Raw genomic sequence first — 26460 nt, forward strand, 5'->3', positions numbered from 1 at the left:
GTGTAAATATCGAACATCTACCAGGAAGTCAGAGTAGCATTGTAAAAATGACCAACATAATTAATACGCTTTTTTAATGTTTTAAGGTGTTAAAACATTGACACAGTCGAATTCACTATGAAAAAGCATCACACGCACATTTTTTATCACCCAAATGAGAACACACAAAACTTAAGACAATTGATACTGAGACAGGTTTTTTTTTCCCTCTTTAAAAGAAATTCTATTTAGTTTGGCCTAGATTCTTGGGTTGCCAGCTTCTAGAGTGCATCGAGAGGCAGTATAACATGCACAAGCCGCTCCGCCCTTCATCATCTTTGGCTGGAGTCTCATAGGAGACCGAGGGGCTGAGGCGGGCCGGGCTCCGCGCCTGCAGCTCACACATCACTGACCGGGAGGCTGGCATCATCCAGGTCCAGTGGGTCACAGTCTTTTTCCTGAGGGCCATTTTCACTTTGAGGTCTGAGCAGAGCTTGTTCAGTCACTTTGGAAGCTGGTTCTCTTGAAGAGACAGTCTGGACCTTGAAGTTCCCTGGCTTGACCTTGGCAAGAGATTCGTAAAATCCTCGCTTCTCCATGGCAAAGCTTGAGACCAAAGAGTTGCTGCGAGCGGCTGTGGAATGTGAGGAGGCTGCGGCCCCGGCAGGGCGGAGCGCGAGCTTGGCGTCTGAGGGGCAGATGGAATGCTCCTGTGGAGAGACCAGTGGTCAGACAGACGTGGTCAATCATTAACGGCAGGTTAGTAGCTCAGTGTGAGACTTTATTCTCTGAAAAACAAACGCAGCACAACACACACACGCACACAGAGCAGAAGCACGAGCCATGCAGTCTGAGGTGCGAGTTCCTCCCCAAAGCAAGGCATTTAAGAGCGAGTGTGAAGCAGGGACAGCCAACGCCACGTCCACTAAGAAGCCCGCTCTGTCACCCAAGCCGAACTCGACAGCTTCTGGCGCTGTGAAAACTCAGCCAGCCGCTCTGGACACGGGGCTCCAGTGTGTTTAGAGGGGAGCCTCCCAGCTTCATCGTTTATTTGAAAGTATATTCTCAGTCAACACTAGCAATTATTGCAGATATAAAAAAGATAAAAAATGAAAATGCAGAATATAAAAAAATAAAAGGCATAGTAGGTTCCAGAAGCAGAACTCAACATTTTTCGGAGCTGTGATTTTTGCCTGGCAGTCTGACCAACTCAGTTGTTGCTTCTCTGAATTTCACTGTAACCCAGGACAGTGGAGGTCATCCATTTTTTATTTCATTTCACTTATTTAGCTTTGACTATGTCCCACATTCAGATGGCTTAAGAGTCTAAAGGTAACAAGGGGCACATGTTTAATGAATCACTAAAACTGGTGCAGTAGCCCAGCGGTGAGTGCTGCTTGCAAAGCTTCTATTTGAACAAAACTGAGGAGACCTGGGACAGGGATGCCCCAGCGCAGGCCTTCTAGCTCCGGGCACGTTCCTCTACGACTCAGGGACTGGGGAAACAGGTGCTTGGGCCACCAAGACACACAGCCCCCAACTGACCCCCAAGAGTGACACTGACTGGCGGTGCTCGGCACCCTGCACCCTAGGATGCAGGGCTCACCCCACACTCGCTAACTCCCGAGTCTGCACACACGGCTAGAACGGGGTGCACGTCGGGCAGTGCCAGATTCAAAATTTACAAATACATCAAATAGAGAAACTGAAACTTATGGCAATTCAGTAAATGAATTTCTACATGATAGCTCGATGTGACTTTTTCAATGAGCACAGTTTTCTTTTTCATTATTTATCTTTTCCTTTCTTTAACACATGAATCCAACCTGATGACTGGAGTGAAACAGTTGCGTTAGTGTTGACAAAGTCCGTTACAGTAACTGTGAAAGGCAGTTTGTTAACTCGACTTTCTAGGATCGGGGTGAGTAGTGAGTAAGGCGGGCCCTCTAGTAAGAAGGCACGTGTGCGTGAGCGCCCACATACGTGCCGCAGTCCCCAGCGCTTGGTGTATACCTCTGTATACAAGGGTTCGACAGCCTTCTGGCCTGCCGCATCTGCAACACAGTGCAAAGCTAAGATTAGAGTTCACCTGAACGGGGGAGGAAGAGAATGTCTGCTGGAGTCACAGCGGAGAGTCCCACCTGCCCCCACCACAAAGCACCCAACACAAATGCCCTTCTCCAGCTTCTCCTCTTCCCAACAGACAATGTTTTTGCAGAGAGTCTCATACTTGACTGCTGAAAAGGTCACACAAAACACAGGCAATTACGAGATTGACACCTATGAAGTGACTTCCGAGATATTCCGAAAAGGATTATGAGGAGAGCGACTGAACTAAGAAATGAGGAAACCGGCCTGCAGCTGTCAGTGCCAGGGCACCGTGACGGCAGCTGCTCAGCAGGTACCTCTGGCGGGAGGTGCTAAGTGCAGAAGACCCAGCGCTGGCAGTGGCCTGGAGTCACAGGCCATCGCGCCACATACTAGTGTACAGTCTGCAGCCACAGGGCCTCATCTCGGGACGCCTGAAATTTTTTCATTCCTTAGTAAATCTGTATTTTCAGGCAGAGGCCACAGGTCAAGGTATCTGAACGTCAAATCTTATTTCTATGATTTGGAAGTGATAAGTTAAAAACACTGTTCTTATCATTTCTGAGGATGTGTGGCTATTTCGATCTTAGTATTACATCACCACAAAGACAAATACGACAGTGGTAAGGTAAGAAGCAGCCTTTTAAATTAACCTCTGAGAAAATGAGAACGACAATGTGAAATGGAACATGCTGACTGAGAGCACTAAACTGCGTTTAAGCTACTTCAGTGATCTCACAGCACTTACGAAGCCAAAACCCTCAACTAAATTAGAGGCAGAGGGAATTGAGATGTTCATCAAGCTATAGTGTTACAGCTAAAGGTACAGACGTGATTAGCCACATCCCACACTAGGAACTGTCAAGTAACACTCAACGTAGGGATACTGACAAGGGAGATTCCTGAAACAAAGCAAGGAAACGTTCATTCTTTAGCTGCCCTGCTTGTGCATTTAAGACAATACAATGCACAGAAAGTTATGTCTACGTAACACTACAAGGAAGCATTACATTAGAAATGCATTATTTTTTGGCAAGACCAATTGGTATAAAAGTCAACATGCAAATAAATCTCAACAGAGAAGGGAACCACAGGATTAGGGGGAGAGGAGGAAAGAGAACTTAACAGGATGGGGGGAACCAAGGGAGCATCACCCCAGAGAACAGGAGACATACAGAAGATGTGGATCTGCCGGGCCCCCGCTGAGCCACGATGGCGCCCGAGACGGCTTTGATCCAGCTGTGCATCTCCTCGGGGCTGTCGGCCTGCGGGCGAGAGGGCCTGGTCACTCCCAGCCTAGAACTGCCTCCTGCTTCCACAGATCTCATGCAGTGCCCACCACAAAATCACTTGTAGGCAGTGGTATCCGGAAGAGTTTAGAGATGACTTCTTTAAAACTAGGTTTTGCCGGGCCTCCCCGGTGGCGCAGCGGTTGAGCGCTGGGTTGCGAAGCTGCCTGCAGCCTCCACGGTGCCGGTTCAATCCCCGGCTGCTCCCTGGCCACCGGAGGAGGGTCCCGCATGGCGCGCAGACCTCTCCTGCCGCCCGCTGCTCCCCTCAGCAGTGTACTTCGGTCCTTCTGCCTGCTCTGCTCCCCGCTCTGGCTCTGGTGAATTCTCTCCCCCTCCCGCCCTTCTGACTGTACCCAGCATTTGTATGAATAAATAAATAAATAAATCTTTAAAAAAAAAAAAAAAAAAAAAAAACTAGGTTTTGCCAAGCAAGTTATCACAGAGAGCGTAGTTTGGCACTGAATATTTTAAGGTCAGACACATTAAAAATTGCAATTATGAGTTCTTCTAAAGAGAAAACTAAAAAAGGAAGAAGTCAAAGAACCACCTTCTCGTTCCGTCCTACCTCCTGCTACACTGAGTCTGACGGGTACTGATGTAACCGGTCATTTAAAAACCATTTTGACATCATTTACATTTATTTTTTTCTTGTTATTTCACCCTCTACTTCTAGAATCTAAAAGTTCAAAAATGTGAAGATACAAAATAGTTTCTTTGAACCAATAATATTAGCAAATACTTTTTAAAAGGAAAAGCCCAAAGCAAGCAAAGGTCAAGAGGACACTTTCCTTCACTGCAAATAGGAGCACCTTACAAAGGTTCATGCTCTGAGAGCTATTCTCCATCAGGAAACTTTAACAAGGTTCACATCTACAAACTCATCCTGAAAAAGTAAAAAATTTCGGCAAATTTATGCACAAAAATGTTCCTGACCACAGTGTCACTGTAAATGTAAAGAAGCCATGAGCATAAAAGGAGTAGTAGAGGCCTGCTGACTTGTGGAGCATTCCCACAGCAGAATACGGTGCGGTTCTGGAATGTTTTCAGGGAAATTTAGTAATGTGGGAAAAAAATCCATATATATTAAGCAAACAGATATAATATTGTACATGAACCCCCTTGTTATTAAAGCTGATGCCTTAAGAAAGGCAGTAAAAAATCAAAACGGATGTGGGAGTCTGTTTTTAAAATTACTCCTTTCTTGTTTCCATATTTTCTACAATAGGCTTATGTAATTTTTATAAAATAAAAAAACTGTTCTTTTAAAAATCTCCCAATCTAGATAATTCAATGTGACAGGAATTAGTCATTTTTAACTTAAATACAGAATGCTTGTCTACCATTTGTGAAACTGTTAAGATCTGTCTACTTTTATTATGGGTATTTGAGATCTCCTCCCTTTAAAAAATTTCCCCAAAAATTATGCAATCGAAATTCCAAAGTATGTGTAAAAATAATCAAACTTTAAAGTACACACATTATTAAGCAGCATTTTCCTTCTTCCAACTACTACTTAATTCAATTTGACTAATTCACAGCAAAAAATGCCCTTATTTGCTAAACAGATGACCAATAATCTCATACATAACATTTTTTGTTAAGTTGGTGAATTTTAGTTTCCATATTTTTTCCTTATTCTCCTAAGCAGCAAGTGCAGAGTTATTTCACCTCTAGAAATTATTAATGTCTTGTCAGGAGGATCTATAATCTCCTAAGAAGCATCTTACCTGCACATAAAAAGTTCGAGACGATGTTACAATTTCAAAAAGGTTGTCCCTCATCATTATGTCACTGTTAAGAAAAAAAAAAAAAAAAAAAAGATTTTTCCAATTGTACTTAAATGGCAATTATTTGATTTTTTAACTTAGCCAGTACCAATATCTGTCAGTAAGGAATTAAGCATTAGAGATAAAGTACTAGTTAATAAAACCAAGTTATCTTTTTCAATTTATTTTTGCATTAAATTGTTCTTATTCTATAGTTAAATATCTTTTTTTTGAAAAGGTCCATCAAACAACTTTAAAGTTCAAACTTTTCAGGTATAATCAGTTTGCTCAAAGAAATGCTGGCACAGTAACCTCAAATACTAAAATTAATAACAGATCAAGTTGCTAATTATGTTGGAACAAGATGTTCACAACAAATATTGCCCTTCCATTAATAAGTATAAGGGCTTTCCCTACATTTTAGTTTTCAAATAAAACAAAAAAAAAAAAAAAAAAGATACTTCAACCTGAGCGTTCTGAAAGTTCTAGCATATCCAAACTATAAAGAGGTAAAAACAACACAAAAAGTAATACAAGAAAAAGTCTGTAGGTACATCTATCAAATCAAGCACTACGGTGTGTCATGAAGCTGGCGAGGCTCCACACCAGGGCTGGGGCTTACCTCTGCTTACATTCCTGGACTTTATGAACCTCTTTAAGTGGTATTACACGGAGAGGTTCCTTTTCCTGCAAGAGAGCAAACAGATACATGAGGCTCTATTCTTAAGATCTCTGAAACTGGCATGTAACCTGTCTTCACATGATTTCTGGCCTCAATGACAAGGCAGCTTACTAAATGACATTAACCATGGCGTTCCCTTGATGGGCCCTATGTGCCTGGCAAGTGGATACTTCCTCTTTGGAAATGCTATTTTGACAAAGGCACAAGGGCAGTTAATAACCATTCTTTGAGCTAAATGTGTCATTTTAAGAACATTACTTTTATAGAAATCCATTATTTTAACAAGCTCAAGTTACTGAACATTTACTAAGTGCCAAGACATGGCTAGGTTTTAAATGTGTTATCCCAAACTTTTCACAACTCACTACTATTCATCTGGTGTTAAAAACCACACCAAGGGTCTCAAAACTAGGTATCAGATCCAAATAGAGGACATAACTAGTTCTATTAACATTTACATGCCATGAAACACCAAAAACTGAATTTCACTGAATATGACACCACAAAATTAAGACATACTACTATTTTATGCAGCATTAACAATTACAACATGGCTAAACACTTCTTAAAAACCACAAATATTTAAAATTTTACAACAGTTCATTTTAAAATAATCTCAGACTTTAAGACATACAAAAATAGTACAAATTTCTGTATACTCTTTGCACCCTGTTTTCTGAATGTGAAAATTGTACATCTGCTAAATTGTTGTTTGTGTAAATATATTTATATGAACGCAGTGCATTGCTTTCTTGGAATGTTTGAAGGCAAACTGTCACTATGATGCAATTTACCATCAAATGCTTTCGCTTACACCTCTGTCCCCTTTATGCCAACTGTGAAATCATACTGTTATGAAAACCTGAAATGCCACACTGATACGACACTATTACCTAATCCACAGACTAGGTTCAGATTTCATTCATTGCCCCACCAGCTTCCTTTACACCAGTGATGGGGTTCAATCTGGGACCACACCTGTTAGTAACTGTCATGTCTCCTTTATTGCAGAAAAGCTCTTGTCTTTCTCTTTCATGGCCTTAGAGTTCTAGTGTTGAGGCCACTTACTCTGGAGAATGTTCCTTACTTTGGGTTCGTTTGATGTGAGTCGTGCTTAGATTCAGGTTGAACAGCTTTGGCAGGAAACCACAGATGTGAAGCTGTGTTCTCAGCACACTATTCTCAGAGGCACATGACAGTGGTTTCTCCCACTGCTGGTGTGTTAACCCTGACCTGTAACTGTTTGCCAGTAGCTGTAAAGTTACTTTCTCCCCTTGGCCATTATCATCTTGTGGGGACAAAGTCAGCCCCTATGCAGCTTCCCCTCATAATCTGCCCACTCGTTTTATGAAACATTGAGAATTTTTGCCTGAAAGGATCATCTCCATAGTGGTTGCCAAATGGCAATTTTTCTAGTCCCATCAATTCATCTACACACAGAAGCTGGAATTTTACTATAAGGTAATGTTTTTCCTTCTCCACTTATTTACTCAGGACTTGCTTTATGCTGTGGGCTGTAATTCATTATCGTCACTACTTGGCATTCAAACTGTCTGAATGTTGGGCACGGCGAGCCTTTCAGCTGCTTTCTAAGGTCCTTCAGTCGATGGCCTCCCCTCATCCTCTGTGCCACTTTCTGTTTTCTGTCACAACTGGATGTTCTGGGTTCCGCGTGTCCTCTGTCTGTCCCAGCTCTGAAATCAGGCACTTCTCCAGGGGTCTCTGGCTCCCTTTGTTAGCGAATGGCATTTACAGTTGTTTGGGGGGAAAGGACTTGCCCACTCTTCCCTCTGCTACAGCTTTCTCATGACAGGTGAGTGATAGATCTGTGAACTTCACCTTCTCAAATTATGTGGCATTGTGTCTTTTTATTTAAGGACCACTTTAATTTCCTTGTGAATTTACACGAATACCTTTTGCTCACTTTTCTACCCGATATTCCCACCTCGATATTTCTATGTCGAAATTTTGAAGCTATCAAACAAAGGTTGAAAACACAGCATCAAGAACTGTTTTTCCTGGGCCTCCCTGGTGGCGCAGGGGTTAAGACGCAACCTATGAAGCAATCCGCAGCCACTGTAGCACGAGTTTGATTTCTGGCTGGCCAGGGAGATACCCACATGGCGGGACAGACCTCTCCTGTCTCGCCCGCTGCTCCCCTCAGCAGTGTACTTCAGTCCATCTACCTGTTCTGTTCCCCACTCTGTCTATGGTGAGTCCTCTCACCCCGCGCATCTCTGGCCTATACCCCAATTCTTAAAAAAGAACTGGTTTTCCTAACCCACTTTAAGAGTGAGTTGCTAACCTGGATATCTCGGTACCTCTCCCACAAAGACCTCCTCTTAGCACAATAAAACCACCATAAACAACATTGCACCCAACACCTGTTATTAAAACAAAAACGTCAGTTCAGAATCCCAAGGTGCATTGTGCCACACCTCCTGTCTTCCTGCAGCCAGCTCCCCGATTTCCGTCATCCCACTCTAGCAGTGATCACAGGGCAGCTACTTTGCAGAATGTCCGTAGTTCAGGTGCGCTCGTCCTCATGACGGGATTCAGGTCATGCACGCTGGGCAGAGAGGTCTTGGAAGCCAAGCGGCACTGCTCTTCTTCCATCTTATCAGGTGGCAAATGACCAGAATTCATCTCCTTACTGATGAAGCCCAAATACTCTTTCTACCTTGTGCTTAATTTGTTACCATCATTACTTATTTCGATGCTCAAATTGTCTCAATTTTGGTGAGGAGGAACATTTTCAAGTTGGATTCTGGGTCTTTCTGCTATGTCCCTATTGTTCTGTGAGAACTTTCTTGCTCTTAGACACGAGACATTCCATGCTCCTAATGTTTCTCCTGTTCGGGTCTGAAATCTTGCCATTTTCCCATGAAGTTTAGGTTTCTTTCAGTGAGAATTGGTAGTGTATTAGTGCATGGAGGTGGGGAGTGTATTACACACATATAGATAGGTGTAAACGCATGACTGCATTCACATCTATTTCTTCATCGATCTGTACTTTTTTTTTTAAGATTTATTTATAAATACAATTTATTTATACATACAATGTATTTACACATACAAGAACTGGGGTACAGGCCCAAAATGTGTGTGGGGAGTGAGAGGATTCATGAGAGACAGAGTGGGGAGCAGAACAGGCGGACTGACTAAAATACACTGCTGAGGGGAGCAGCGGGTGAGTCAGGAGAAGTCTGCTGTGCCATGTGGGTTGCTCCCTGGCCGGGGATCAAACTCGGTGCCGCACAGGCTGCGGACAGCTTCAAAGGTTGCATCTTAACCCCTTGTGCTACCAGGGAGGCCCTATCATTACTTATTAAAGGTTCAAATCAACATCCAATTCCAACCTGACACAAAAATCTTCTCTTTTGCCTTATGTATTACTCCCTTCTGTGACAGTGAGGACCCTGACTAGCACTACCCTTCATATTTATTATTTCATCCATCAAGTATGCATGCAGTCCTCCGGCCCTTCCGTGCCCCTCTCCCAGCGCGGCATGCTTCTCTCCCACCCGTGCTGGGCTGGCCCCCAGGAGCACCTCCTCGCTCCGCTTAGGCTCCGAGCATCACACCGGGCTCTGCTTGCTCCCGCCCCTGCCGCTGCCCCTCCACCGACTACACTGACTTGCCTCACCTACAACATTTAGGATTGACTTGTTTGGGATTAGTAAGAGGAAAAGGGGACAAAAGGATGAAGGAACCAATTTTTAAACTCAGAAACCTTTATCCTTAGGAGAGATACACTCAATTATTTACAGAGGAAATGATGTCTGGGATCTGCTTCACAGGTGAAGGGGCATGTGGTGGGTAGTGACACAGAAAAAAAGCCAGCCATGAGCTGATAAGGGTGAAATCTGGGCAATGGCTCGCCACAGACCCAGAATACTGTACTATCTAGTTATTTAGTGTTTAAATTTCTCCATGCTCAAAAGGTTTTGTAAAAGAACCCTTTCATAACTTGAACATCAATTTTTTACCACGCATCATTCCAAGCACAAGTAAAAATACATAAACCAAATAAATTGGTTAAGATTTTTTTTTTTAAACTTCACATATAGATTCCAATTCTTCTGAATCACTTTAAGGTTGTTTTTTTTTTTTTTAAGATTTATTTATTTATGCATACAAGAGCTGGGGTACAGGCCAAAGATGCGGGAAGGGGGGGGTGTGTGAGAGGATTCACCAGAAACAGAGCAGGGAACAGAACAGGCAGACTGACTGAAATATACTGCTGAGGGGAGCAGCGGGGAGACAGGAGAGGTCAGCCTTGCCATGTGGATTGCTCCCTGGCCAGCCGGGGATCAAACTCGTGCTGCAGAGGCTGCGGATTGCTTCATAGTGCGGTGCTTAACCCCTAGCCCACCAGGGAGGCCCTGAATCACTTTCTAAGTTGGAGCCATCAATGTCAACATTTTTCCACTCCAGACCACTCTGTGCCAGAGAGCACCTTGGTGATGCAGCCTTTCTTAAGGACACACTACGTCCCTAAGATCTCCTTCCAAGCTGCCTGCAGCCTTTCTGCAGGTCTTGAAACTGGTGTTTACGCACCTCACCCAAGGCACTTGCACACGCGGGAAGTGGTCCCTAAGCACAGCTGCTGCCCAGTGCCCCCCGCCGCCACAGCAAGGCACTCTTGGGGGGTAGGTAGGTAGATGTACACCTTCATGGTGAATTACTGCATTATAATTACTGTGGGTGAGTTATTCTTGTCAATTTCGCTGGCAAAACAGAACTCCTGAAGGTCAGAGCATCACACCTGCTCTCTTATTCTCAATTCCCAAAACAGCGCACTAGGGGCCATGGGACGCTCATGGGTGTCTGGCACAAGCATGGCCATTCCCAGAAGTACTGGCAGTAATTAGAAGCAACGATTCAACCTGCTTGCCAACCAAGCACAAGTACAGCCTTCAGAGACCCACGGCTGAACCATGTAACTACTACTTTCAATTAAACTTCTTAGAATTTGAAATCTGAGAAAGGTCCCAGGCTGAAGCAGCTAGTCTTGCCATGCCATGCCACTTTTCATATGTTCAAAATCATGTACTGATTACCTACCAGGGCCAGACACTGTGTTTGAGAGAATCTTTGTTCCCAAGGAGCTCACGTAATTCACTGCTAGAGACAAGTGTGCACGTGGCTCCAAAGCACGTGGGAGCACGGACAGCCACATTTCCAGTGCTAAGAGCCTCATGTAGCACGCAGACTGGCCCAGGCAGAGAGAGCTTTCCCTCAGTGCAGTCAGCCCTACATGACAGTGCTTCGTGCGTGCCTTCATTCAGATAAAGTATACAGTCTCGTCCTTCCCGCCCAAAGGTCTCCATAAAACAAGAAGGTGCAGTACAAACACATCTAGCGCTGCATTCAATTTATCGTGCAACCTACTACAGAACTCAGGTCATGTGACAGTGAAAAAAGGAAATATTCAATCTTTGATGCTACCTCCAGATAAGACAGAAACTTATCAAGACAAAAGTCAATCTGAAATAGGATAAGACAATGTCAAGGCAGGGCAGAGAAGAGAAGGTAGAAATACAGAGGGTTAAATATGCTGACTTTAGAGACTCCATTCTTCACTCCTCTTCCTCTTAGAGGAAATTTGTAGACTGAGAAGTTCTGATATTTTTAATTCGCTCAAGGTAGAATGCCTTTGAAGATAGGATCTTTTTATTTAAGATGCAGTACATGAAAATACCATTCATCAAAAGCATCACAACAAAATAAACTATTTCATGTACCACTCAAAACCAGACATGAATTATTTTAAAAGTAGAGAACAGGACACAGAGACAATCACAATGGAACAGTTCTCAAACATTTCTAAGTGACACTTATGACACAGTAACATACCAGTTCAGATTTGAAGTAGCCTATTGTGTTTTCATCCAATTGAAAATATCTTCTCTTCCAGTTTTTCATCTAGCAGAGATGAACACAGACATAAGACTTCTGTTTCTAAGAAGGTCAAAAGTTAATAACCACTTGATTATTCTGATAGGAACCCGCAGTCAGAAATGTCAAGCACCAAGAAACCTTCTACCCCCCAGCGTGAGGAGTAAACGGAACTTCACCCCTCTCATTGCTCAGGCGGTGAACGCCTAATTCACTTAGGCATTCGGCTCTTAGCTTTTACTAACGACTTATAATATGCTTGCATATTTTTGATGCTCTAAAAGTTACCAAAAACAGAGAGCACTTCCCCATCCTGCCCACCCCCTAGCCACACAAAGTAAATGCCATTCAATGTTCAAGAGCAAGCCCGGGAACTGTTACTAAACAGCATCGTTTCATCAGTAAAATGCGACAGTATTTAATAAACAATATTTAATAAAGTGAATATTTAATAAATATTTAATATTTAATAAAGTGTCCTACTTCATACAAATATTTTTTGTCAATGAAAGGTAGGTTGTTTTTTTGTTTTTTTGTTTTAAGATTTATCTATTTACACAAGAGCTGGGGTACAGGCCAGAGGCGCGGGAGGGTGAGAAGGAGTCACCAGAGACAGAGTGGGGAGCAGAACAGGCGGATCTACTGAAACACACTGCTGAGGGGAGCAGCGGGCAAGACAGGAGAGGTCTGCCACATCATGCGGGTTGCTCCCTGGCCAGCCAGGAATTGAACCTGCACTGCAGAGGGTATGGACAGCTTCACAGTGCTGTGCTCAACCCACTACGCCACCAGGGTAGCCCCCAATGAAAGGCAGTTTTGTGAAAGCCTGGATCTAAGAGTGAGGCAGAAAGGAAGGTCTCCTTAAGGCGGCCTGAGAATTCTGGCTTTACCAGCAGACATGCTAGTCAGAACCCTCACCTCATTTCCCTCAGCCTAGAGTTGTCAAATAATTAGTGGTGAAAGGTCTTTCCCTGAGCTGACCTAAGCCAATAAGAATTGTTAGAAAGTGCTGTGAAGTCAAACACAACTGCCGGCAGAGTTTTAAGTACGTCTTTGCTCACTGAAAATGTTTTTAACATTTATTTTTCTCATGAAGTTCTAAAGATTTAATTCACATGATTAAATTTTTAGAAAGGGGCTTTGGAACTTTGGAAACATTGGTCAATGTACCTGCTCTTCCCACAGTCACCCTCATTGCTCTGGTTGTGTGGGGCTGCCCAGGGTAACCCACAACAGCTCTAAGAAGGACGAGGCGCTTTCTGCTTTACACCTTTTAGGAAAACCCTACATCAGAACATGGTCTTCTTCAAAATGAAGCTGAGAGCTGGGGAGGTTAAGTAGGCCGAGGTCCTGAACTTCGAGTCAGGCCACCAAATCAAGAGTGACCGTTCTGCACCCCACTCCCTGCTGCCCAGTGGAGCTCTCTTTCCCTGACTCACTCCCAGGAGGGAAAACTCAACAGAAAAACTTTCTAGAATACATTTAAATAGTTAGGAGAAATCATTTAAAATGGAATGCCAGCGGTAACAAGCATTAAACTTACACAACCACCCACAGGCCAAAAAAATATAGCAATGAGTTAAGAACACAGACTCGCCCCCATTATAGCTCCAACGCCCAACGCCCCCATGCTAGGCTCACAGTTTGGGTCTCTCCCCAGACACAATCAGCAATTCATATCTGGGGCGGGTGTTATTATTTACTTTTTATTACATCACATCCCCTGTGAAGCTACTCACCACGGCTCCCTGCTTTACACAGTACCCAGCCTTGATGACAGCGCTATCCGAGGGTGGCTTAGGAGCAAAGTACGGGAGGTGGCTCTGGGACCGTTTCAAATGGTTTCTGTCAACGCTTTCACCACATTCATTGACTTCTTCTTTCTAAAATGAAGCAAAATAAAGAATTTTTTCTTGCTTGTTTAATTTCAAAGCACTTACATTTCATGTTGCCATCCTAGTAATAAATCTCAATCTATCTTGTTCAGGGAGGAGATTTTGAAGTGTCAAATTAATTTGAAATACTTATTCATATATTTCATGTCACTGATTAAACCACAGATTTCTATTTCTCTAGTTCTGTAAAAGTCACCAATGCTTTCTAAACTGCGGGGGAGAGGGAGGGAGACTTTTTATTCTGAAATTATTATTCAGATTCCCAGGAAGGTGATCTAAAAGAGAAATGTACATACTCAACAGTGACACTGGAACATTCCCCAAACCTTACTTGATCTCACTGGTTCTGTGCACCCTCCTACTACTTCATCCCACACAGATTTTTGTCACAATGACCACCACACTGTGTTCGCCACCACAAGGCTCCCTTGCGAAACCCCCTTAATGGAAGTATTCCCCATCCCTGGGGACCATGAGTTTGCTCTCCACTCCATTATTATGACGTGCAGAGAAAATGGCGGAAAGGGTCAGTACAGGAGGCAGCTCTCAAGACTAGACTGGCTTGTCATTCAGCATGATTCTCTGGAGCGTCACCAGGGTGGGTCTCACTGCATCAATGGTGCAGCCCCTCTTTGTGCCAAATAGTGTTCATGTTTGCGGATGAGGCTCTCCCCACCCCACCCCATGAAAGGGCACCTGAGTTGTTTATGGTTTTCAGTTATCAAGAACAAAGCTGGGCCTCCCTGGTGGTGCAAGGGGTTAAGCCCAGCATTATGAAGCTATCCCCAGCCTCTGTAGAACGAGTTTGATCCCCGGCCAGGGAGCTACCCACATGGTGCAGCAGACCTCTCCTGACTCCCCGCTACTCCCCTCAGCAGTGTGTTTCGATCCATCTCCCTGTTCTGTTCCCCACTGTCTCTGGTGAATCCTCTCACAGCACCCCCGCCCCCACCACCTCTGGCCTATATCCCAGTTCTTGTATGCATAAACAAATCTTAAAAAAAGTGAAGCCAAATGGTCTCAAAATTGATTTACATATTACTTATTTAAAAAAAAAGAACAAAGCTTCTATAAACGTTCACATACAGGTTTTGTGAAGGTAAATCTCTACCTCTCTAGGATAAATGCTAAGGAGCACATGTTTATGCTCTGGGTCACAGAGTAATGGCAGGTTTACTTTCAGCACAAAAAAACTGCCCACTTGTTTATTTTTTTAAAAAAATTTATTTATTTATGCATACAACTGGGGTGGAAGCCAGAGGTGTAGGGGTGTGAGAAGATTCACCAGAGAGAGTGGGGAACAGAACAGAAAGATCTACTGAAATACACTGCTGAGGGGAGCAGTGGGGGAGACAGGAGAGGTCTGCTGTGCCATATGGGTAGCTCCCTGGCTGGGGAGCGAACTCAGGCCATAGTGAGATATGGGGGCGAAGACTCAACCCTGAGGCCACCAGGGAGGCCTGCCCACCTAATTTTCAGAATGGCTGTACCGTTGTTTCTCCTCCTCCTGTCAGCGTGTGTGCAAGCAGCAATTTCTGAGTCATTCTGGCAGGTGTGCAGGAGACTCTCCCTGTTGTCCTGATTTGCGTACCCCGACTGGCCAACATCCCTTTAGTGCTTCTTGTCAGCTTCTATCTTTTATCTTTTGGTAAAATCTCTGTTCATGAGTGTGACCATTTTCTAAGTGGATTGCCTGTTTTACTTACCATACAGTTTTGATAATTCTTTATATACTACAAATGCTTTACTTAAAAATTTACAAACAGAAAATGCAGTCTGCAAATAAATTCTTACTGTGTGGAGCTTATCATCCTCCTAAACAGGCTTTCACAGAGCAAACACTTGTTATTTTAATAAAACCCAACTTATCTGGGCCTCCCCGGTGGTGCAGCGGTTGAGCACTGGGTTGCGAAGCTGCCCGCCGCCTCTGCGGCGCCGGTTCGATCCCCGGCTGCTCCCCGGCCACCAAAGGAGGGTCCCACATGGCGCGCAGACCTCTCCTGCCGCCCGCTGCTCCCCTCAGCAGTGTACTTCGCTCCTTCTGCCTGCTCTGCTCCCCGCTCTGGCTCTGGTGAATTCTCTCACCCTCCCGCGCTTCTGACTGTACCCAGTGCTTGTATAAATAAATAAATCTTTTTTTTTTAATAAATAAATAAATAAATAAAGCCCAACTTATCAATTTTTTCCTTTTATGTACCATGCTTTTGATGCAAAGTCCTAAAAATCTTTGTCTGAAGATCTCTCTTTTGCTCTTTCCTATAGTTTTTGTAGTTTTATTTTTATCTATAGGTAAGCCCAGTATTTTTAAAAACTAGCTATACTCAAGGTTTTGTGCTCCCTCAAAGCACAGCTTTCTGTTTAAATACAACATACAACAGATGAGTTCATCTAGAATCCTACATGTGTCAACCAAAGGTTTACTTTCAAGAACTCCTAAATTTCAAGAGAAACACTAAGTATTCAAAGTATCTCCTGAGGAATTTTCAAAAACAAGTAAGGTCTGTGGAAAATTCTAATGTCAATTTTGATAATTTACTATCATTTCACATTCTACATTTAGAGAAGTCAACAGCACTAATAATGTACTAAATTTTGCAATCCCAGCAATTAACTCACTTCTAACCCAACAGTTACTGAATAAATTAGTTATGTAAATGAGACTTTGATATTTCTCGGTAATCTGTGATCTAGATCCTTTTATGATACATAAATACCTTAAAATAAAAAAAATGCAAAATGACAAAGTAGTAACAATCTTTGGAATCTTTTCAATGTGGCACCTGCCACAGACCACAGAACTTAGTGAATTGTCTATACCAAAATGAAGAGACAACTAAACCTTGATTCTATTCAAAATTAAAAGCCATAGATTACAATACTTTACTACCATCATACAACTACAGACACAAGACGTACCACAGATATAAGTAGGTTAGTCCAGCTACAGATTTACTGTAAGCTTTATAGGTTAAAAGCATTGCTTCTGGAAAAGTAAACATGCATACATGCGCATACGCATGCACATAAACACGCATGCACATAAACACGCATGCACATAAACACGCATGCACATAAACACGCATGCACACACAAAATCCTAGCTTACTTTCTATCCAACTTTGGGTAAAATGTAAGCTCTCGTTAGAACAGGAATTTTTTTTCATTAATATATGCTTTATCTAGCATAAAGAAAACACTCATTAATTCACTAACTAATTAATGTGGTAAGAATCCTATTTCTACTAATCACTCTCCCTTCATGAAAGACCTGAAAGATACGGTCCAGAAAATAACTTGAGTTTAGAAAGGTTTATGACGTGCCAAAGCAAGTCTGAAAAGGCTCACAAGCAATAAACACACTCAACACTAGCAATACCGACTACCTACCATATCCTTCTTGGTTTTTCAACCTGCTGGTAATTTAATTTGCATCACAAACCCATTCAACAGCAGCACAAGAAATTTAAGTTCATACAAAAGTTTTTATTTCACCAGTTTTTATAAAGTTGTGTTTTTCATTGTCTCCAGGTAAGACCTGACTTGGAATGTGAGTGGTGCTGGGAGAGAACTGAGTCAAACCCCAGTTTAGCTCGTGTAGGCCAGGCTGTAGGACAAGAAGTCTCAAAGACTAGACAGATCTGTAAAAAAAATTATGTATATTTATAAACTCTGACTCAGCAATTTTATTTCTAGGATTTTATCCTTTAAAATATACTATCTATGGGGCCTCCCCTGGTGGTGCAGCGGTTAGGGGCTGGGCTGCGAAGCTGCCCGCAGCCTCCGCAGCGCTGGTTCAATCCCCGGCCGCCGGCGAGGGTCCCACATGGCACAGCCGACCTGCCGCGCCCCCTGCTCCCCTCAGCAGTGTATTTTGTCAGTCTGCCTGATCTGTTCCCCGCTCTGGATAATTCTCTCACCCTCCCTTGCTTCTGACTGTACCCAGTGCTTGTTTAAATAAATCTTTAAAAAAAAAAAATACTATCTATGTGTCTAAACACGGTTCACATGCTTGGCGCAGAGCTCCTCAGGACCCTTCCTAAGTGGTGAGCACACTGGCAGTGCCTCTTGTCATGAGGGGGCTCCACTGGTCACCAGTGACAAGTCCTGATGAGAAATTTGGATGGCTCAGACCCACCCTCCTTCTCCAGACCGTGGAAAGACTGGAATCAGAAGTAAGGATCAATTGTGCCTACGTGATGAAGTCTCCATAATATCCCTAATCGTTCAGAGAACTTCGGGGGGGGGGGACCATGTTCAGGTGATGGGGGAGTGCCCAGAGCAATATGAGACACCAACCCACTTGCCCCCACCTTGCCCTACACATCGCTTCTAACTGGGTGCGCTCTTGTATCCTTTATTTAATCCTTTCATAACTGACTGATAAACAGTAAGTCAACTATTTTCCTGAGTTCTGTGATCTGTTCTAACAAATTAACCAGCTCCAAGGAGGAAGTCATGGGAGCCTCAGATTATAGCCCATTGGTCAGAAGCACAGGTGACAATTTGAACTTGTGTGTGGCAAGTGAAGTGGGGGCAGAAAGATGGGGGGCCTTGTGGGACTGAGCCCTTAATCTGTGGGCTCGAGGCAGAGCCAGAATTGAATTAAATTGTAGGACCCCCAGTTGATGCTGCAGAACTGTTGGGTACGGGGCAAACCCGCCGTGCTATACCATAGCAGCCTGAGAATCAAGGGGAAGGACGCAGGAGAAAGCCTAGGATTTTCCTACTCACAGAGTATTATTAAATAAAGACAAAATGAGAAAAGAACCTGTCCTGCAACGTAGCACTTGGTATGGCAAATTCACAGTAAAGCTACTACAGTGTCATTAAAAATGATCTAGAATAATTTTTGATGACCTGGAAAATACTGAGCTATAGGTGAAAAAAAGTTCTTTACCAAGTATCTCCACTTCTAGGGGCAAGAAAGGCTCGGAGAAGCCGTGAGAAGTGGTAAGCGTTGTTAATCTGTGACTTTCAAATATTTTTATAATAAACTCATACTTTTTAAAGAAATTATTTTATATATTAGTTTTATGGTTTTACTTACATATCCAGTATATATAATCACCACGCATTACACATCTGAGCTTGCACACGTATGTTAATGGAGCGCCGTGTTAAGGCAGTGACCACAGGAAGCGGCCCTGGGCCATTCTCCCTCACCTGTGTGGGGGTGATGATGGGCACGCCCCCGACAATGTCGGTCCTGTACGACACCTGCATCTTCCCACTTTCACCGGGCCGACTTAGGTTTTCAGAATGAGGCTGGGAGTCTGACTGCTTTGGTACCTAAAAGAGTAAGTTGAATGAATCAGTCTGTATACCCAGCACGACATGTGCGGCGCTCTTTCATCTCAGAACTGGCAGCTGATTGTGCACGGATATAAATGACTTACGTAGAAATCACTTACAATATATGTATCCCTTTACCTCCTTATACCAATTTTCCTGTTACACCAACGCTTTACAATAGTACTTGTGCTGACCCAGGGGAGAACTATTTCACACACCTTCTCGCTTGAGCCTCCTATTAGCCTGTTAGTACAGGGTGGTTCTCTCCACCACAGTGATGAGAAAACAGGCTTAGAGGCAGGAGGAAGCATACACTTAGGTAGGAGCGGCACTGAGCTCTGGCCGAGACTGTGCAGCTCTTCTTCTTCCACACTCAACTGGACACACATTCCCGGCCTTGTGTGGAGGTCTGTGCTGCACCTTCCCTTTCCTCCAAGCCCACCCATGACTCTGCAGGGTCCCCGAGGACAGGGCTGTGGCAATCCCAAGCATACTGACTTCCACAGACAGTCTACTATTGAAAACATTAAATAGCCAATAAATGCTGAGAGATTCAATGGGTAAACCTGAAGTCAGCAGGAAAAAACAACATACTTAGCATTAATTTAAAGTTGAAATGTTCACAATAACTTAAATCATAGAAGGAATTTTAGAAAATAATTCCAATGCTTCTGTCAATGACAAATCACAGGTGTACCAACCAATGCCTGCAGCAGTAGCAAAGTTTCACATGTCAATACCCCAATAAAACAGAATCAAACACATCTCTCTCTCTCTCTCTCTCTCTCTCTCTCTCTCTCTCTCTCTCTCTCTCTCTCTCTCACACACACACACACACACACACACACACACGATACTATTTTAGTTTTCCTTCTGTTGTTGAATCAGGGAACAAGGTACCTGGCTTATCAGTATTTCTGTCTATAAAATGCTTCATGTAGTCTGTATTGAATTATAAATTTATAAGGCTTTGAAAATAAAGTAATAAAATATGCTCTATACCAGTTTTAATACTGACCATGATTTAGTTTCTCCAAAGATTTAAAGGGTATTTGAGGACTTCGCAGTCTTTCAGAAACATAACAAATACTGAAGAATAGTGGTGTAAAAACATTTAAACTTAAATCACTTGCCTGCCATGCAGTTAAACCCTGTCAACAGGTCCGGCTCTGCTTACTGGGGACACCATTCACATCACAGACCCAAACCACTGGCTAACGTGACTCCTAAGCAGTGTGGTTTCTCACACTTTGGCGTATGTGAAGTATCACCCAGGAACCTTATTAAAAATGTCAGACCCTGAGGCCCCATATCCAGAATCCGGTGGCAGCAAATCTACAGTGCAGTCCACACAACTGTACTTCAAGCAGAACACCAAATGTCAATGAGGTAGGTGTTCCAAAAAGCACACTTGGGCAAACATTACTCCAGGACCCTGCCCTTGTGTAGGTGGGTGGCTACTCCCACCAGCTGTGTGAAAGAGCAGGTAGACAATCGTGTTTGCAGACGAGGCTTTACAAAGACGGGTCTTGTAAAGTATTGGGCAAACACGGTCCATTTGTGCATGAGAAGCGCCGAGGCGTAGTAGATCCCAACTCACATAAATATAATTTTCAGATATAAATAGCTGGTGTCTGGGGACTTCTGAACGGCCTCCCTCTCTTCTCCTTCCCTCCCGCTTACTGCGAGAGAGAGGCTTCCTTTAAGGCTTTCTCCCCAGGCCTCAGCCCACCCTCCACCCTCACATCCACATTTACAGCGCAGTGCCAGTCACAGGCAGAAACAGGGGGGCGAGGGGTGGACAGGGAAAGGATGGAAGAGAAGGGGAATGAGACAGACGGCCAGCAGGAGGCCAGTGACTAAATGGGCAGCTACTCGGCTTAGGATCAGAGACAGAGACTGACTCCAGGACCCATCGGAAAGTCTGTCCTAAGAGGTTAGGTGTCTGCAGTGTTTTAAATGCAATACGAAAACGGATTTAGTTGGGGATTTAGTCATTCAGTCAATTTCCATGTCTATGGAAATTTCCAACGAAACCCCTCTTCATCGCACCTTAAAATATACAAAATTTATACTGGTTTTTCCATTTTTCTTTCTCTTTTTAAAGATTTATTTATTTATTTATACAAGCACTGGGTACAGTCAGAAGCGCGGGAGGGTAAGAGAATTCACCAGAGCCAGAGCGGGGAACAGAACAGGCAGAGTGATGAAATACACTGCTGAGGGGAGCAGTGGGCGCAGCAGGAGAGGCCTTGGCACCATGTGGGACCCTTGCCGGTGGCCGGGATTGAACTGGCGCTGCAGAGGCTGCGGGCAACTTCGCAGCCCAGCACTCAACTGCTGCACCACCAGGGGAGGCCCTGGTTTTTCCATTTTTCTTCCAGTAAATGACATTAAAAAAATTGTTTCCCTATTCCGGGGCCTCCCTGGTGGCGCAAGGGGTTAAGAAGCAATCTATGAAGCTATCCACAGCCACTGCAGCACAAGTTTGATCCCCAGCCAGGGAGCTACCCACACGGTGCAGCAGACCTCTCCTGTCTCGCCTGCTGCTCCCCTCAGCAGTGTATTTTAGTCCATCTGCCTGTTCTAGTCCCCACTCTATCTCTGGTGAGCCTCTCACCCCGACACTTCTGGCCTGTACTCCAGTTCTTGTATGCATAAATAAATAAATCTTTAAAAAACAACCAACCAAAAAATTGTTTGCCTATTCTGTTACAGCCACTAGTTCTAATTCCTCCTTACAATAAAACGCTGAATACAGATTCGTTCCAGAGTTCAAGAATCAAACAAGAAAGGCGTTTTTACAAAAAACTATGTGAACTGTAGTAATCCTAAGAAAAAGCAAAATACCCACAGATATAGGTAACTCCCTTCAAAATTCTAAAGGAAAGTCTGGACTGGTACAATCATTAAGTAAATATATTTTAGGACAAAAAAAAGACACCATCTGACATCTGTTTAAGAGAATCAGAAAAGGAACCTCATCGCACAGAGCAAGAGTTAAGGACAAACACATGTGGTCGCTGCCTGCGACCTGTCTTCCTTTTCTCTTGCTTTCTGTCCTTTTTCATTGTGACTTTTTTTGTGAGAGATCTGAATGTATTTCTAGTAGGCATTTACATAGGATCCTAATAGGAGGAAATTGTAATATAGGAATAGAAAAGGTAAGCTTGACTGAAGAATGAAGAGATGAAGGAAATGGAGAATAAGGGCAGGGCTTGAAGACTGAAGCCAAAATGCTCGAACACAGACTCCTGAGCACCTGGCCCTCCTGAGGGGCCCACACAGCCCACAGAGCCAGGAGTGAGAGCAGTGAAGGAGGAGTCTTGCACCTCTGCACACAGACCCCCCTGTCAGGCCCAGAGTCCAGCACTCAGCTTGCTGTGTGCTCCTTGCTGCCGATTTAAAGGGGGAAAAGGGGGTGGAATTTTTGCTACACTTTCAAAACATGGATTTTTAAATTAAAATCCAGTATTAATTTTTAAATTAAAACCTACGGTGAGAAAACATACTTTTAAAAGCTAGCAGGTTTCTGTTCAAGAATGCACCTTATGTCTTGGCCAATCCTTAAGACTCAGTAAGGGATGAGAGGCCACCATGTTTACATTATTCAGATAAATGAATAGCTGGTGGAAAGCAGACTTTCAAAAGTGATTTTTGAACTCGAGTCATTAACACTCTCTTCAGGACTGACTCCTCTCCTATGGCTCTTTCTTTTTATTCAAAGAAGGGGGAAAACACTTCAAATGGCAGCTACCAACAAATATTCAGACTTCAAGGAAATATGTAAAGCACCAGACTATGGTATTGGGAGTCTGTTAAGATGCAAGGCACTATAATTAGGAAGTAGTTAAATAATCACCATCCCTTCCACTACCTCTAACCACCCCCATTCTGAAACCACGTATTTCTAAAACCTAATTTTGGATTTCTAAAAATTTTAAGTTGATACATCACATTGCACTCAGCAGACCACTAAATTACATAGTTGGCCAAAATGTCATTTGGAGGTGAATCCACAGAAAACTAAACTGTGCATATATTAAAAGGTAAACTTTAATTTTCCAAAGAAATCCACATATATCAACAGCAATTTTCATAGGAAGTATGGCAAATTAGAGATTCCACACACTAATACATTTAAATGTGTAAAATGCATATGAAACTTAAGCTGGCAAGACTGTTTTAAAGGGCAAATTAAATGTATCTTATTAAAACATGGAGAGTTTTTATTGCTATCCTATGAGTTAAATGTGTATCTATATAAAGATGATTTTTACTAGTGCTAGCAATTCTATATTCATCTTAATATAATAATAATAATCGCTTGGTTGACAAGGATTCTTATATCCTACATGTATTTATATTTTCAAAATGTGAATTATAAAAATCTAAATATCATTTATGAACAGATTTATCTTAAAATGTATAAAATTTTCAACATGTGAAATAAAGCTGCAAGACCACAAAAGCTATTTTTAAAACATTACCCAAACCCTAATTAGTTTCTCTTGCATTCAAATAAGCTTAACAATGTCATTTATATTGTCTCCTGCTATTAATAAACTGGATACAGCAATTCAAGCACCCCAAAATGGATAAAGCCTAATAATACTCGCTGCTTTTTCTCATAAAGCACTAAGAAACCAATACTGCTTATTCTTGCAAATTGTAAAATATGAATTAATTCACCAGTTACCAGTCATCATTTTTCTAAGAAAATTTTTCCAAATAGGGAAAATTTATTTATTAAAAGAGTTAAAAACAGCTAAATATTTCTTTCAGTAATATACACTTCTGAACTGCCTCAAGAATTTGCTTTCCTGAAACTGCACAAACCTAAAATAACTTCTGCTTCATGTACAGATCAGATGCAATGCGTGGGTGTTTGCTGTCATGTGGTAACAAGCTGTGCTGGTACAAGCCAAAAAATTCGACTTCACTCTGAGAACAGCTCTAGTGACATTAACTCTTTATTGTGTTGTGACATAAATATGAAATCATTCATCTCAGATGGTGACTAACAAGTGGCTAACATATGCTGACTTTCAGGACATATGTTTTCTGAGAATAAATTGTTTAGGGTTAGAGTAAATAACTGTACTTTAGCAAAAATACACTTCCAATTTACACAAACCTCACACAAAATTCTTTCTTGTCCCTTTCCAAGGCCTACTATGTGTTTCTCCAAAAGTGAATAAGGAGGGAAAAAAAGAGATCTAATTAAGGAATAGGACAATCCACTTGCTTGTCATCATCAAAAATAAATTCTCAGAAAAGCTTGTCTTTTTGCTTCAGCAATAGAAGAGTAAGGACAGGACTCCTCCTGGCAGCAGGAAGGCCCTGTGCTTTGATCAGGACCCAGAACCACTTACTAGTCAAACTGGCACAAGTCCCTCACTCCTGCTAGTTTGTCCCTCAACCCTAATCTGTACTTCTCCAGATAACGCGGGCAAAACCTGCCTCTGGTGTGGTGAAGTGATCATTAAGTGTAATGTTCACTAGAAATCCAAACGAGAGGAGAAGCCCAGGGAGGAAGCCAGCAGCTGTAGCAGGGAGGTGTGCAAGGGCCAAGCCCTGACACTCGAGGGGAAATGCAGGGGAGGGAAGTTATGCACGGCCTTAGACAGCTCCCAGGACCAAGGGTCCAGAACCTTCTAGCAGCCACAGTTCTTTGGGTCCAGGCCCTATCTCTCCCTGGGTTCTCCTTCTCCTGGTCTCTACCTCCCCTCGCCCCGCTCCCTTCTTCACCACTCTCCTCACACCAGACCTAGTCCTCTGAGCTGACAGGACCGTCTACTGCTGTCACGTGGGAAGGTGGCAGAGAGCCCCCTACTCCACTCACAAAGAATAAAAACATGTCCTCACGGCAGGACTCTTTATGAATTGCCCTATAAACATTACTATAAGCAGTGGTTAAAACCTACAGGAACAGGGCCTCCCCGGTGGTGCAGCGGTTGAGCGCTGGGTTGCGAAGCTGCCCGCAGCCTCTGCAGCACTGGTTCGATTCCCAACTGCTCCCCAGCCACCAGGGGAGGGTCCCACATGGCGCGCAGACCTCTCCTGCCGCCCGCTGCTCCCCTCAGCAGTGTACTTCGGTCCTTCTGCCTGTTCTGCTCCCTGCTCTGGCTCTGGTGAATTCTCTCACCCTCCCGAGCTTCTAACTGTACCCAATGCTTGTATAAATAAATAAATAAATCTTTAAAAAAAACCTACAGGAACATATATCCTTATTAGGTATAGAATTGGCTAAAGAGACATTCATGAGGGCCTCCCTGGTGGCACAAGGGGTTAAGCACCGCACTATGAAATAATCCACAGCCTCTGCAGCATGAGTTCGATCCCCAGCCTGCCAGGGAGCAACCCACATGGCGCAGCAGACCTCTCCTGACTCGCCCGCTGCTCCCCTCAGCAGTGTATTTCAGTCAGTCTGCCTGTTCTGTTCCCCACTCTGTCTCTGGTGAATCCTCTCAGCCCCCCGCATCTTTGGCCTGTACCCCAGCTCTTGTATGCATAAATAAATAAATCTTTAAAAAAAAGGACATTCATGAGCTCACTTAAGGGTCAATAACCACCAAGTACAAGAAAATATATTCACAGTCTAAATCTGTCTTTAAAACAAACTTTGAGTGTGCAACCTATTGGTGAGCTGATAACATTCAGTAAGTGTATTTTCAAAAAAACAAAGATTACTTTCAGGCATTTAAACAAAAAAAATTAATAGAAATACTTACTGTAATTTTAATAGCTTTGTTCAACACATTTACCCATTCTACTAGGTCCTGCTGATCATTGGCTTGTAGAAAGTATTTCCTCATCCCTGCATTCATAACTGTTGAGAGAAAAAACAAACTACAACATACGAACTTTTGCACTTATCTCTAAATTTATGTTTGCAGCAACTAAAAACTCTGCTAGGTTCAATACTGTGACTCTTGGATTTGAGAAAACACTAGGCGGTATTTACAACCACTTTCTAATCACTGAATAACACTGATAAAACTCATTTTTAATAGATTTGTTTTTCACTAAATGGATATACAACAATATAGCTATAGCCAATCCCCTAATAATGGACATTTAAGCTATTTCCAATTTTTGAAGTTCTATAAAGTACCCCAATAAAGCATGCATACATCTCTCTTCAGACTTGGCTGCATTTGGCTAGCATTTCTACAGGGTAGAACACAGATTCCTAACACAGATTTGTTGAATCACAGAGAATTCACACTTAAAATTCTCTATAAATTGGCAAATTGTCTTCCTGAAAGATGAAATCCACTTGCATGCCTAACAACAGTGTGCAGAGGCTTCCTCTGCTAATCCCCACCCAGCCTTGCTGGCAGCTGTGCTCCTAATGCACCACCCCTTGCTGTCAAGGCTGCATGACTGGGGTGGGAGCCTGCAAACGGTATTTCCTAAACTTCCTGGCCAGGTGGGTCACGTTCTGCCAATGGGAGGTACAGACCAGTGACTGGACGGGGAGGCAAATGGGGCAAGGAGACTCCTGCTGACCCTCCTCCAGTGGCAGCAGCAGCTCCAGGCTATTGGCCGCTCCCCACTCC

The 26460-nt window shown here is 43.2% G+C and overlaps 1 protein-coding gene across 3 annotated transcripts in view; it reads right to left on the reverse strand.

The window, feature by feature from the left end:
- Positions 1-214: 214 nt before the first annotated feature.
- PLEKHA1 (pleckstrin homology domain containing A1) overlaps positions 215-26460 on the reverse strand; it is a 58562-nt gene continuing 32316 nt past the window's right edge. For 2 of the 3 annotated variants that reach the window (XM_037498002.1, XM_037498003.2), the window contains exons 5-12: positions 25630-25727; positions 18767-18892; positions 13448-13591; positions 11667-11735; positions 5748-5812; positions 5087-5150; positions 3243-3332; positions 215-689 (exon numbers count right to left, since the gene is read on the reverse strand). In XM_037498002.1, the coding sequence (XP_037353899.1) occupies positions 378-689; positions 3243-3332; positions 5087-5150; positions 5748-5812; positions 11667-11735; positions 13448-13591; positions 18767-18892; positions 25630-25727 (968 nt within the window). In that variant the 3' untranslated portion in view covers positions 215-377. Of the gene's footprint in view, positions 690-1992; positions 2034-3242; positions 3333-5086; positions 5151-5747; positions 5813-11666; positions 11736-13447; positions 13592-18766; positions 18893-25629; positions 25728-26460 lie in introns of all 3 variants that reach the window. The other variant, XM_037498004.2, reaches the window with a different exon arrangement.

This window comes from Talpa occidentalis, unplaced genomic scaffold (assembly GCF_014898055.3).
Source record: "Talpa occidentalis isolate TD23 unplaced genomic scaffold, MPIMG_talOcc4v2.1 talOcc4.8, whole genome shotgun sequence".
NCBI classification, from domain to species: Eukaryota; Metazoa; Chordata; class Mammalia; order Eulipotyphla; family Talpidae; genus Talpa; species Talpa occidentalis.